The 15,037-nt window shown below is 40.7% G+C and overlaps 1 protein-coding gene across 4 annotated transcripts in view; it reads right to left on the bottom strand.

Annotated features, from left to right (window-relative positions):
- Window positions 1-15,037, bottom strand: part of LOC122556823 (drebrin-like) — a 213,175-nt gene that overhangs the window by 12,982 nt on the left and 185,156 nt on the right. For 3 of the 4 annotated variants that reach the window (XM_043704031.1, XM_043704032.1, XM_043704033.1), the window contains exons 11-13: window positions 11,013-11,135; window positions 4,270-4,413; window positions 2,084-2,826 (exon numbers count right to left, since the gene is read on the bottom strand). In XM_043704031.1, the coding sequence (XP_043559966.1) occupies window positions 2,084-2,826; window positions 4,270-4,413; window positions 11,013-11,135 (1,010 nt within the window). The remainder of the gene's footprint in view (window positions 1-2,083; window positions 2,827-4,269; window positions 4,414-11,012; window positions 11,136-15,037) is intronic. The other variant, XM_043704034.1, reaches the window with a different exon arrangement.

Genomic DNA, 15,037 nt, shown 5'->3' with positions numbered 1-15,037 from the left:
ACCTCGCTATTGCTACCTTTGCTTCTGTAGCCATGACTCACCTTCTCTCAGCCTAGTATAAATACCTCCCTATTTCTCCCTTTGTTTTAGCTTTGACAAAGGGTCAGTTAGACTCGAAACGTCAGCTCTTTTCTCTCCTTACAGATGCTGTCAAACCTGCTGAGATTTTCCAGCATTTTCTCTTTTTTGGTTTCAGATTCCTACATTTGTAGTAATTTGCTTTTATTCAAAGTGAATGATGTGACTGTCAGCAGCAGACAGACACTATGTGCCAGTACCAGGCACCTGCCATTCAGACATGTTCAAACTAAAAGTAGAGTTTCCTCTGCGTCAGAAGGGGTTTGATTTTTAGGATAATATACCCTACTGCAACTGCATGATGCTTATTTGTTTCCCATACCACTGACACCTAACTAACTGCCAGCGTGGTTAAATGATGGCAAAATCCTGAAGATACTGGAAATCTGAAACAAACACTGAGAATGCTGCAGAAACTCTGCAGATGCTGCCAGAGCTGCTGAGAGAGAAACAAAGTTAACGTATCAAGTCTGGTATGACCTTCTGGGGAAGTTGTAAATAATCCCATGTTGTCTTCTCCCATCCGATTAGAACTGGTTTGAATTTTTTTTATGTATTTCAGTTAGTACCCTTGCTGTAATCAGCTTGGCTAGAATCAAACCAATCAAAAGGACAGGAGGGCTGATTAAATGAGGTTCTGCTTTTGATAAGAGATTTTCTTCACAGACATGTGATCTGTCCTGCAGAATGAACCGAGCCATCTGAGACCTGTCTGTTTATTGTGTCAGGTTCTGTGCTAGTAATTTTACTTTACGTTACAGCTGGGATTTCCCTGGATTTTGACTCATCATGAAGGTGACTGGGTTGGTTGGCAATAAAGTGTTGCCCTCATTGGTTCAGTAGAGGGACCATTGGCTTAGTGGTATCATCACTAAAATATTAATCCAGAGACCCAGGTAATGTTCAGGAGACCCGGTTCTTACCTCACTACGGCAGATGGTGGAAGTTGAATTAAAAATAACCTGGGATTAAGAGTCCAATGACAACCATGAAACTGATACTGATCCTCAAAACAAAAAATCTTATCTAGTTCACTAATGTCCTTTCGGGAAGGAAACTGCCATCTTTACCTGGTCTGGCCTCCATGGAACTCCAGACCCACAGCAATGGGGTTGACTCAAAACCCTCTGAGCAGTTATGTGTGGGCAATAAATACTGGCCAGGCTGCATCTCATGAATGAATTAAACTACAGTAAGAGCTGATAGGCAGTATGTCGGTGAGTTTTCCAACACATCAGGCACTTTGACAGTGGTGTGTCCAGCTGTCAGGAGTGGCTTGTCCATCAGAGAGGTTAGTGATTTTTGGGTCCTAATGACTGACAGTTGAGTCTACTCTTGAGGGGATCCAGTGATGAGAAGGTAAGGCCTCTATTATTCTTCTTCTCATGGCATGGTGGCTATGGGCAGAGGGGACTGAGGGAGTGTTGGTGGTTACGGGGAGAGGGGACTGAGGGAGTATTGGTGGTTACAGGGAGAGGGGACTAAGGGAGTATTGGTGGTTACGGGAAGAGGGGACCAAGAGTATTAGAGGCCATGGGAAGAGGATTGTGGATTCCAAATTTGGGAAATTGAGGCATCCTTCCCCACCCCAACCAGAGGCAGGCCACCTTACTTTCCTACTGGTCACAGTCCTCACCCACCAAGACAGATTGATAATTGGACCTTAATTGACTGATCAAGAGCCTTAATTGCTGGTGAACCAGGGAAGTCCCCACCTCGCCTGGCACTTAACTGCAACGTTGGAGGGAAGGGGGTGAGTTTCCTCCAGTGAGAAGTCTTCCAATTATTTACCCCCTGTTGCCCCCTCCACCCCACCACAGGGAGGGGGGAATTTCCATCCAATGGCCAATTTGAATGAAACTCTTTGAGCTAACCATAAGGAGTTAACTCTATGCCAGTCGCTGCAGTTTTAAATCAATGCAAAATGTCTCCTGCTTTTCAGCTACAGACTGTGCCCCCAAATCCCCATCCTGTGCCTGCCTTGCCCACTTTGTCCCATCCCTACCTGGGCATCTTGAGGTTTGGGCAGCTCCTGTATTCCAAAGCAGTAGTCTTCACTCATCTGCTGTGAGCCTTCCAGTTCGATGAGACTCGGCAGGTTCTCCCACTGCTGTGAATCCAGACAGTCCGGAGGTGGTGCTGGAAGACCTTCATTACCATCGAAACACAGCAAATTCTCTTCCGCAGCTTCCCCACAGCTCGGGGCCTGCTGTTGATCCAGCTCAGCCGGCTCCAACTCTGCAGCTTGCTCTGCGGACGATTCCTGGAAGTTCACGAGCAGTTGGCTATTTGCTTCGATGTCTGCATTTGTTGACACAGTCTTATCCAATGGTGGGCTTTGCACATTTAAAATCAGTTCAGTTTCCTCAGTACTGGTGTAGACCAATGGCTTCTCTGCCAGCTCACTGTGTGACATTGAGGGCAGCTGGTCTATTCCATTGGCCTCCCAAAGGTCCAGTAAATTCTCATTTACTTGTGGAAAACTCTCATTCGTTTCTTGACTCCCAATGTCCACAAGGTGTTGTTGTTGTTGCTGTTGTGGTTGTTCCCCAGTACTTATGAAGCCTGCCTGCTCACTCTGTACTGAATCTTCAGTGTGTAGGAAGTTGGGGGCCTCAGGCCAGACAGGGTTTGGTGTGTCTATATCTACAAGACCAGGTTCCTCACTATAGCTTGGCACATTCCATTCTGGCACTGGGTTTCCATACTGAATTGGAGGTTCTTCTGGAAACTCAAGCACAGTCTTGTCTATACAGAAAAGAATGGAAACAGAGAATTGAAATTAAACCAAAGGGTCTTGATAGGTTATAGGCAAACTAATAAAATGCACAAAACTCTTACATATCAATATATTTCCTTTTCCTCCTTTGTCCAAATATTTCTATTTAAATCATGACTCAGTATAAACATCACCATCGTACCCTGCTGGACTATTCACCCCACTCCCTAATTAAACCATTTACTTTGCCTCCCATTTCAAAGCTGCGTCTTGATTTCCACTCCTGCCAACTGTTCCATAGTACACATGCACAGTGCCCAATAAGTAAATAAACTAGCTCCTCCTCTGATCACAGCAATACATCACCCCTTTGTATTCAGTGAGAAGCCCTTATGCTCTGCACAAATCTGAACCATTCACAGCTTCCCCCTCCATTCAGAGCCATAGATAATCCCTATCGGTCATTCATTTTCCCCTGCTTCGCAGTACACCGAGCCCTCCTCCTACAACTATCTGAAAATTCTCTGAAAACTCACTTAGAATTGCACATTCCCGGTCATCAATCTCTAACCATCTCATTCTTCTCAGGCAGAACCACTAACTGCCCAATCTTTCTTAATCAGACCCAGATGCTGGGACAGCATTTCGAACAAGCATGTTATAGGTACTGGGGCACCTTCTTTTCTCCCTAGGGAGCCACCTCACATATATGTAAACAGTTGTCACATCCAGCAGCAATGATAATATCCCATAGAATTACACCGCAGCTGTAGCTTCTCTTGTAACCCAAATGGTCTCTAACTTTCAACAACATCAATAAAGATCAATATTGTGTTTTAGACTCAAAAGAAATATTCTTATTACTGCTAATCAGCTACAGTTAAATTGAGAGAAAGGCCTTTCAAAGTAAGGGTTGAGAGTGTGATGCTGGAAAAGCACAGCATGTCAGGCAGCATCCGAGGAGCAAGAGAATTGGCATTTCAGGCAAAAGCCCTTCACCAGGAACTCCTGATGAAGGGCTTTTGTCCGAAACATTGACTGTCCTGCTCCTCGGATGCTGCCTGACCTGCTGCACTTTTCCAACGCCACACTCATGACTCTAATCTCCAGCATCTGCAGTCCTCACTTTCGCTTTTCAAGCTAAGAGCCAAGAAAAATGGCAAAGTCAATGAGATACTACAAACATTGTAAAAAGCTGGCACTAGATTAATTTGTATTAGCTTTTGTTTTACATATTTGTTTCATTTTCAAGGACAACTTCAGCTGTAAATGAAGACAAATGGGATTAGATTGATCTGGGATATATACGTAAAGTTATACTTTACCAACAGGAGAAACATGAAGTATTATCTGAATAGACAATATCAGCCTTTTCCTAAACATCCCTGGACTCTGTCTCACGGATCAAAATTCATTCCTGCCCTCCCAGTGGAGCTCAATTCCACAGAATAGGATCCGCTCTGCAATGGTACCTGTGAACCGGAATCGGTTTGAAAGCTCTTCAACTTCAGCCTCTTCATTCTCCTCATAAATTGGTGTTGCAACGATACCCGACTCGGGAGCACTGAATGATGTTACGTCCTCCACTCTGGTCATTTCAATTTGTGTTTGATGAGCTGTTACAAGAGAGGGGAGCGCAAAATCAAAAGAAACCTAGAACAACAATCAATTTCCAAATTTAAAAATGAAACAAACTGCTAAATGTAATTTAATATTTCCAAAATCCACAGGTTGGTTTACCCATTGCACTAGCAAAGAATGATTCTGCCAATTAACAATGAACCACAGTAGAGCGATGTTAGAAATGTGTGAAATTATCTGGTCTTCAAACAAAGAATGATCAATAATTCATACAATAATGATTGGGAGGATGAAGGGAATATGCTCAAGCGTCCATGCCATGATTAAACTTCTAGAATTTGAAAATACATTTTTAAATAAGCTGTGATAAGGAACAATAGTTCTTTGCGATGAACCTATCAGCAAATTGAACAGCTACTATGCATACATGGAATGATGGTGATCTGCTGTTTATGTTCTATTAAGGAATCCTACAATAGTTGGGAATGGCAGGACTCAACTCACAAGGATGGAACCATCAGATCTTTCCTCAGGGTATGCCAAGGATGTTCATTTTAGATAATTCTCCATTTCGAGAACTAATTCATTCATTAAGGACAGGAAGGTGTCACTATTGTTTCAAACATGTTTTTGCTATTAATCAAAGAAGACATTCGAAAGTTTAAATAAATCGACTTTCTGTACATAGTAGGAAAATTAAGCAGAGAAATTCCTTCTATGCAGTCTGTACCAGAGGATCTAAAAAGATCTATGTACCAGGTCATAGAGGTCTGCAGCATAGCAAAAGGCCCTTCAGCCCATCACATCTGCACCAGTAAAAAAACAACCAGCGATTTTAATCCCATTTTCAGCACTTGGCACATAGCCTTGTATATTTTGCCTCCACAAGTGTATATCTACATCCTTCTGAGGGTTTCCGCCTCATTGACAGTGAGCTGGAGATGCCCACCACCCTCTGGAGTTAATTTGTCTTCCTCCTCCCCCTTATTTAAATCTAACTCCCTAATTTTTTTTATCTCAATCATGTCCCCCACCATATTCCCGTACAACTCCAGTCTGTCAAATCTCTCTTCATAATTGAAACACTCCAGCCCAGGCAACATCCTAGTAATTCTCTCTCTGCATCCTCCCCAGTACCATCACATCTCTCCTATAATGTAGATTCCAGAACTGCACACAAAACTGTAGCTGTGGCCTAACCAACATTTTATACAGCTCTAGCATCACCTCCCTGCTCTTAAAGTATATGCCTCCGCCAACACAAACAAGTATCCCTGATGCCTTCCTGGCCACTTTATGTGTCCCGTTACCTTCAGGGACTGGTGTATGTGCACTCCAATGTCCTTCTAATCCTCAGTGCTTCCCAGGGTCCTACATTCAATATGTATCCCCTGCCTTGGTTGTCCTGCCCAAGTGCATTATCTCACATTTATCTGGATTGAATTCCATTTGCCATTCATCAAGTCCATTCAAGTAAAAGGGAATTAGAACATAGAACATTACAGCACAGTACAGGCCCTTCGACCTGACTGTGGAACTAACCTGAAGCCCATCTAACCTACACAATTCCATTTTCATCCAATGACCATCTAAATTCCCTTAAGGTTGGCGAGTGTACTACTGTTGTAGGCAGGGGGTTCCATGCCCCTACTACTCTCTGAGTAAAGAAACTATCTCTGACACCTGTCCTATATCTATCACCCCTCAATTTAACGCTATGTCTCCTTGTGCTAGCCATCGCCATCTGAGGAAAAAGGCTCTTACTGTCCATCCTGCCTAACTCTCTGATTACCTTGTATATTCTTTTCTCAGTGAGGTAGAATCCAAATTCACCTCAAAAGTTCGAAGTCATCAAGTTTAGGCACAAGCAACACAGAAGAATGACTATCAAGGGTACCTCATATTCCTCAATGAAGAACATAAAAGAAGTCAAGAAGTTGGAGCTTACCTTTTGTTGCACACAAGAGAAAAGAATGTGGAACTGCTTTTCAGGAAGTCAGGAAGGTGGAACTTAGCTTTGAATGCACAAATGGAAGACAGAAAGATGGAACCTCTTTTCCAGAAGAGAGAGAAAATGGCATTTATTCTGAGGCACACAGCTGAGAAGAAAGAGGACCTTATCTTCTGTGGCACTCAGGGATTGCAAGAATGTGGAATTATTTTTCAAATACAGAGGACAGGAATGTGAATCTACTTTTCAGACAGAGGAAAAAGAGAAGTGAGAAATGGCTTTGGAAAAATACTCGGATGGTAGCACATTTGAAATGACACATCAATAGATAAACAAAAATAATTTTTGAAGCGTTTAACCAAGCTTCAAATGGTGCATATGTAGGTAGGCAGATTACAAAGATATTCGAGTTTGCAAGATGACTTTTAGAGTAATAGGATAGATCAGCACAACTGTAGACTGAATCTGCCCTTTCATGGGATTGTATCTGCAGTTAGGAGTCCAGATCTAGACTGAGGAAATTACAGTGCTTTTAAATGGGATTTGGATACTCACTGCTGTTATTATGGCAGTAGTTAAACAGATGATTGAGTTAATTGATTAATTTATCAAATGGACAGATATAAAAGGGAACTAGTAGGGTTTGGGGCCTGGCTTTGCTGCTCCTTTCCCTGTAAAATTGCGGTTTCTTTGTATACAGCTGTAAATGTTAACTGTTTTTTGTAAACTGTTATGTAAACTGTTTTGTAATTGTTTAATAAAACAAAAGTAAAAGGGAACTAGATATGACTGGTGCATGGAAGGTGCTGTAAGACTGAATAATTCATGATCTCTATGGACAAAACATGGTGTGTCTGTCTCCGACTGGCTTGGATCTGACTAGTTAATCTAGAGTTTATGGTCTGAAAATGCACCCTGTTGTCTTTGACTTTACTTACCATTTGTCTGTGACAACTGCAATATCCTTCTGGTGACATTATAACAATTATGTTTACAATATTTATATTGTCAGATGAAGGAAATCCTTCCTTGACTGGATCTCTGGTACACTGCACTGATGTGTGTGTGATACTGAGCCATGAAGGCCTGAAACATTGAAAGTATTGACTTTCAGTATGGCCTGAGTTAGATGACTTCAATGAAGGAGTTCCAGGGTTACAAATCTAACTTCATGTCACTCGACTTGAGACAATGGAGAAGAGCAGCAGAATTCTCACCTCTGGACATGAACCCTTGCTTCCAACAAGGGACAGTAGGTAAAGACCAAGGAAAGAGGATGCCGAGACTGTTATTACTGCAACAAATGAATAAATCATCCATACTTATTGTTCAGACTCTCATATTAAGCATAGTCTCTTGGGTAACGTGCGAGAGCAAGGGATTGTCATTAGCATGAGTTATCAACTTTAGGACAGAAGGGATGACAAAATCTAACATCCAAAATATATGTTTCTATTCAAAATATAAAGTCAAGTTATTAATTTTAATAATCTGTTTTTGTTCATTTCTAAATATGCTTCAAAAGGATGAGCACTGGTTGGGAAGCTTCTGTCTAATTGTACAATATTGTGTTTCATAAAAGAATTTCCACAATTTTCTCTCAATTTCTAATGTAACATCTGCGGAGGATCAATAGAAACCCTGGAAAAATGGTATTATATGGAGGGTATTAGCAGTTTACTCAGGAGTTCCAGTGAGCCAGCATTGTAAAAACAGCACAGAAATTCTCTCTTTGATCTTTTTCTTCCTAGCCAGTGCCCATTCTGAACTCAGGGCTCTGTATGATCAGCTTCCTGAAGAGTACTTGCACGTTCCAAGCTGCAGAAACATGGATATGCTACGTCGCATTCGGGTGAGGTATACAACAGCAAATAAAATGTAGCTTTGTCATAAAAGCAAAAGCAGAGTACACATTTAAAAATGAAAATGAAAGCACCATAATGGATTGTTAATGTTTAAACAAGCTCATCTGAAAAAACATAACACTGAAGACTCAATCAGAAATTTTCTCTTCAACCCATATTGTTATAACACACAGAGTCCATTAGAGGAAAAGTACTAATATGTTCACAAGCATTTTGGAATGTATAATTTCCTTACTTGTATCGATCTTTTATATACCTCCTTCCTGTTTTGTAGATTCCCTTGGGATACAATGCAACATTCCCTTTACTAAGTAGGTGGGCAGCTGCCCTGAGTACATGCCTTTCATAATGTCAGGATCTAAACAAGTGCCACTGTGTATTGGAGAAGGGCAGAAGTCCATTCATTCTCCTGTTCCTCTTCCCTCTTGTGGCTTACTGAGTCTCTCCTCTCACTCATTAATTCTAAAGTCTCCTCAAACATTCTGAATCATTCTTCTATTCTGCATCTGATGTTTCAATTGAAATTTTATTACCAAATGAGAAGGAATTGAATTAAAAATATAAAAACGCAGACTGTCAATGGGAGTGGAAAATCACCAATGTTTGGATGTTGTTACCCTCTGCTAAAATTTATAGTAACTTAATTACATGACTGAGTTACCCCATAGAACCTCTTGATCAATAAATAAAACAAAGGTACTTTTGGAGATTAAAACTGGGGTTTCTGCTTCTGCCTGTGATTTCCCTTCTAATCAAATAAACTGTTGGTAAATTTAAGAACTGAAACTCCAGCCCGAGTCTTTGCTGTGCATATGTGTACCATTCCTAGATCACAGACAACACCAACTAAGTGCAAATTAGGCCCCCCTTACATTGTCCTTGAAAAGTTTCTCAATAAAATTAATAATTTCCCCAGTTTTACTCCATCAACATTTCCATTCTGAAGCAATGCGGTATGTAGTTTAGATTAGTGTACTCGATCTACACATCTCAACTAGTGAGTGTATGGATCATTTGAAATTAAGGTAATTTATAGACAGAGAGAATAATTATAAAGGTTTCCTGGTTTGTTCCTTTCCAGGGGTAATTTGGGTTAAACAAGAAATGCTATCCTTACCAGTGACACTCCAACTGATAAAAAAAAGTGTGGGGCCATTTTTAAGAGTTGTTTTGTGTGAATCATCTGTTGGTAAATCAATCAGGCCAACAAAATTAAATTTATTAAAATATTATATGATACCAAATGGCAATTAGTAACTACAAATCAGTAAGAGTGAGTAATCTTGCATTTATTTCAAACATCCTTTGTGTCCTCAGGAATTCCAAAACACTATATCTAATGAAGAACTTTTCGAAGTGTAGTCACTTTTTGTAATTAAAGTAAACAAGGCAACCAAGTCCCATAAACTGCAATTAAATAAATAACAAGATTGTGACCTGGAGTTTCCTCCACCCAATCCAGAAATTGCATCTGAAATTGTGCCCATGTTACCAATGTCAAGTCATACCCAGGAATTCTCGCAGTCTCATCAGAAGAAATCTAAATTTTAACATGGGTATACGTCAGTGTAAACAATCAGGACCCAAGGAAATGCTAAGCACACACACATCACATGTTTGATTCATGAATCTTAATTTTTAAAGTTTTAAATCTTTGACCATCATTTAGACAGATTAGGCACACTTTTTTAAAGAAGTAATTTTCAATTGGGAAATGCGATTTACGTGTTGCCATCAAGAAACAGAATGTAAAGAGCAAATCTCATACTTGTTTTAGAAAGTTGCAACTGAAAAGAACAAAACATTGGCATTGCTTTCTGCTGAGCCTGAAAATTCAGATGCAGTGTTGAAACAGCTCCCAGACAGATTCATATTTCAGAGTTGGGGGTACAATGCATTTTGAGCATAATGATTTATTTAGGTATAAGACTGATGATATGAAAGGCCAAAGGTTGAACATACTTGCATCACTGCAGTATTTCATTTTACCAGCAATTCTGAACTACTGAACCATGTAAGTTTTTGCGCATAAATTGTGTATAGTTGGGCACAATGTGGAGGAAACTACAGGTTAATCTGTGTAGGTGTCTAGTTGAGGAATAACTGTCGGTTATGACAAAAGAAGTTTTTACTCTGTTTGGAAAAGCATTATAGGACTTTTTGTATCAATCCAACTGCATCCATGCCGTGGGTTTCAAAATCTAACGTAATATTTTCAGAACCCCTTGATTACATATCACACTAACATCTCCCTATTGCCATTCCCTTTCTCCAGTCAGGATCTGCTGTAAATTATTTCAGAGGTGGCTTACACCTTGAAAAGAAACCTATTGTAATGGAAGAGGAGGTACATGTCATACATGTTTTAAGGAACTCCAAAGCTGCCTAAGTCTCTAGTTTTCAAACATCTCATTCTGAAAGCAATCCTTTTCCAGATGACATATCACTTTGCTTTTCTCTCACCCAGGGAGTATAAACTGAAAAAAAACAGACTCAGGTTGTAACATAATTTTGTGAAGAGAGCTAGACAAAATTGAGGAAATTGGACTCTTTTGCTCTATCCTACTTCCTCAGCCAGATCTCAAGAAGGCAGAAGACAATCATTCTCTTTGTCATGGGCTAACTGAAAAAAAAATCTCAGAGGTGAAATACTGCCTAAGAGCATACATCAATTACCCAAGACATATTAGTTTTAAACAGTATGTTAAATGGGTTTGAGCAGCATCTGGAATCCTTTAAGAGCCTCCATACTTTATAAAGTGCATGCTTCTATTTCAAGAAACATGATACTCTATATTTGATTATAAAGTATACCTACATGAGGGGCAAGACTGGAGGGGGTTATGGTTAGCAGCGATTCGAGGGCAAGGGGATCTTGGTGGGGACCATGATCGCTCGGGCAGACTGTGTTGATTCTTAAGGAAGGGGCTGCTCACTCGACCTGTGGGGAGAATGTGTCACACCAGTCAGTAACACACAATAGCCAAATAGCTTTGAGGTTTAAGGGGTAGTAAAAAGGATTGATGAGGTGGGTAATGCAACTAATACGGTGTAACCTGCTTATTGACATACCATTCTAAATAGCTCATTCAAATATCCCCATACTCAGCAAATTCCCATGTATCTCTATAGACCTCAGCTGAAATACTTTATCTAGATAGTTTTTCATCAACCCGTTCAGAGACCTCTGGAGCAGATGGGACCCAAATGCAGGCATCCTGGCTCAGAGGTAGGAATACTACCAATGTGCCATAAGACACTCAAAAACATTGTCAAATGCCATGGGTGGGTTAATGTGATTCAAGTCGCCACATTTACTCCAACTTCAGTCATTACACAGCTACACTGCTCCCACCTTACGGAGAACTGCTATCACCTTATTGCATCAAAACACACTCAAATTATTGAATACCTCAAAAAAACCATTCTTTAATTACTTGTGCATGCCTTCTTATCCTTTTTTTCTATCATTTCTCCCCACTGCCTTGTGACATTTTGCTGTTTTCCTGTCCTCACCTTTTCCATCATTTTTTTTTGTTCCTACTAGTTTTCCATTTTGTCTACTTTTAACAATCACTGTTTTATATTCAACATATATCCCATTTCTTAATGTCAATGGCTTCTCATTTACTGTCTCTCTTATTCACCTCTAATATCCCCACAAAATGGCATTCCCATCATTCGTGACTATGCTGAATCACTTTCCCATGTCTTTTGACATTCCTGAGTTTTCTTTATTTGTCCTGTTCTAGCTTTCTGCTTATGAACTGATTCAATTGCTGAACCACCACACATTGTAAGTTGGGTTTGAGACTAACATGGCTCCACTGTAGTAGAAATCATCAAATCCCTGCAGACAACTTGTGAGCATCTGTTCGAACAGAAAGACAATGAACTGCTTTATTTTCAAGATATCGCTTTGACAACTTTGGAGGAGGTGCAGTGGGGATGTACTTGTTGAAAAGGGCTTTCCAAAAAAAATTGATCAACAAAACATTGATTTTTTAAAAATAAAACCTTGTTAAGATTCAAGGAAGACATTGGGTTTTATGGCCATCCTTTAGGTCCTTCATTGATTATTACAACAGCTGATGGCTCAGTGATTCATAATGGATAAACTCAACGAAGCTCTGTTTCAAGAGAGGCCAATCCATACAAACTGCCAAAGGAAGTGAAAAAACACAAAGACTCTGTTTTCTCAATTAGGTACCATTTTAGCTTTTCACGCAGATAGCTCACTACCCACCTTCTCAAGAGTAGTTAAAGATGGACAATAGGTGTTGCCCCAGCTCATGACACCAATCTCCATGAATTAAATAAGAAAATTACTTTCAGTGTGTAGTGTGATCTGAGTGGGGTATACTGTCACATAAAGTGATGCATATTGAAGGGAAGGTCTTATGAGGAAAGGCTGAGGCACTTGACGCTGTTTTCATTAGTGAGAAGGAGGTTGAGAGGTGACCTAATTGAGACAGATAAGATAATCAGAGGGTTAGATAGGGTGGAAAGTGAGAGCCTTCTTCCTTGGATGGACATGGTTAGCACGAGGGGACCTAGCTTTAAATTGAGGAGTGATAGAATGAGGACAACTGTCAGAGGTAGTTCCTTTACTCAGAAAGTAGTAGGCCTACTACAGTCGTAGATTCGCCAACTTTAAGGGAATTTAAAATGGTCATTGGATAAACATTTGGATGAAAATGGAATAGTGTAAGTTAGATGGGCTTCAGGTTGGTTCCACAGTTGTCACAACATCAAGAGCCAAAGGACCTGTACTGTGCTGTAACATTAAACATAGGCAAAAGAGCTGAATTTCAGAGGTGAGGTGAAAGTGACTGCACTTAACCAAATAAAACATCAAGGACCCCTGGCAGGACTGCTGTCAATGGAATTGGGGGGAAACATCTCTGTGTAATACTTAGCACAAGGTTGTGATTGTTGGAAATCAATCAGATCAGTTCAGTTCCAAGACACTTTTAGACGGTGGCGTCCCAGGCCTAACTATCTTCAGCTGCTTCATCCTCCCACCAACAGAAAATTAGAAGTGGGAATGTTTCAAACCATTCCCAACTCCTCAACTACTGAAGCAGCTAATGTATGTATGCAGCAAGACCTGGACATTATCAAGAAATAACCTGAGAAATAACAAGAAACATTGTGCCACTGAATTGCCAGGCAATGACTATCTCCAACAAGACAGAATCTAACCTTTTCTGACTGATATTCAGTGGAGTTACCATAACTGAATTGCCTACTATAAACATACTGGAGTTTATCATGGATCAAAAACAGAAAATGTACCAACTATATATATATATATATATATGAGAGAGAGAGAGAGAGAGAGCAGATCAGGCATGAGGATTATTATAACCAGAATGTTGCCAGTAAGTAACTCACCTCACACCTCTTTAATGCCTGTCTCTCATTGACAACCCACAAGTCAGCCATGTAAGCAAACACAGCCCACATTCCTGGCTGGAGGCAGCCCCACCAACACTCAAGAAATTTGAGACCATCCAGGACAAAGCAGCTTGCTTCACTGACATCACAACCATCACCTTCACCATGCACTGCCTTGATCACTAATCCAAGGAACACGAGCACACCCTCGCAGCAACCTCTTGAGCCTGCTCTGCCATTCAACAACATCAAGGCCAATCTGATTTTAGCTTCAAGTTTATATTCTGGAATTTCTCAGATAAACGTGATCCCCTTGGTATCCAAAAATTGATCTACCACTGCCTTAAAAAAACAAAAAAGATTCTGCATCCACTGCCTTTTTAGGAAGAGAATTCCAAACAGTCACAATCTTCTGACAGAAACTATTTTTCCTCATCCCTGTCTTAAATAGGTGGCGCCTTATTTCAAAACTATGACTCCTGGTTCTAGATTATCTCACATGAGGACAACAGTTTGCATCATCTACAAGATGCACTGCAGCCACTCACCAAAGCTCCTTTGACAGCATCTTCCAAACCTGTGATTTTCACCACCTAGAAGGCCAAGGCAGCAGGTGTATGGGAAGGTCACCACCTTCAAGTTCCACTTCCAGCCACACGTGATCCTGACTTGAAACCATATTGTCAGTTTTTCACTGTTCCTGTGTCAAAATCCTGGAACTGTCTTCCTTAGAGCACAGCAGGTGTACCTCCTTCCCAATGACTGCATCAGGTCAATAAAGCAGCTCACCATCTCACAGGCATTAACTGACATTCCCTCACAGACATTCCCTCTCTGGGAATGACCACATGCCATGAATGAAAACTGAAATAAAATATGATAACTATGCAGTTAAAACAGGATGTTGAAGGTGATGGATAGGATTGTGGTCAATGGGACCGATTTGACCTGAATGTTGTTCAGTTTCCCGAATGTTGTTAAGCTGCATCCAGGCAAGTGTAGAGTATTCCATCACACTCCAGCCTGGTGTCTTTTAGACCATGGACAGGCTTTGAGAAGTCAGGAGCTGAGTTACTCTATTCTGAGTCTTCGATGTGCTTTTGGAGCCTTGGTATTACCAGGTCGCATCCAGATGAGATTCTGGACTACGGTATCCCATGGATGTTGCCAGTGGAGGAGTCAGTCATGGTAATTGTATTGAACAGCATGGGAAGGTGGTTCAATGTTTGCTTGTTGGAGACAGTCATTGCCACCACTTGTGAGGTGCACATATTTCCTTGCCATTTATCACCAAGCCAGAATGTTGTCTACATCTTGTTATAATGTGGATATTGGCAAATATCTGAGGAACTGCAAATGGACTCTACAATTATCACCAATGTCTCCTTTTGCTCTTTGATAAAATGAAGAGCATTGATGAAACTGCTAAAGGTTGCTGGGCTG

This window comes from Chiloscyllium plagiosum, chromosome 14 (genome assembly GCF_004010195.1).
Source record: "Chiloscyllium plagiosum isolate BGI_BamShark_2017 chromosome 14, ASM401019v2, whole genome shotgun sequence".
NCBI classification, from domain to species: Eukaryota; Metazoa; Chordata; class Chondrichthyes; order Orectolobiformes; family Hemiscylliidae; genus Chiloscyllium; species Chiloscyllium plagiosum.
Note: the sequence above shows the minus strand (reverse complement) of the source record. Positions and strands in the feature narration are given on the sequence as shown.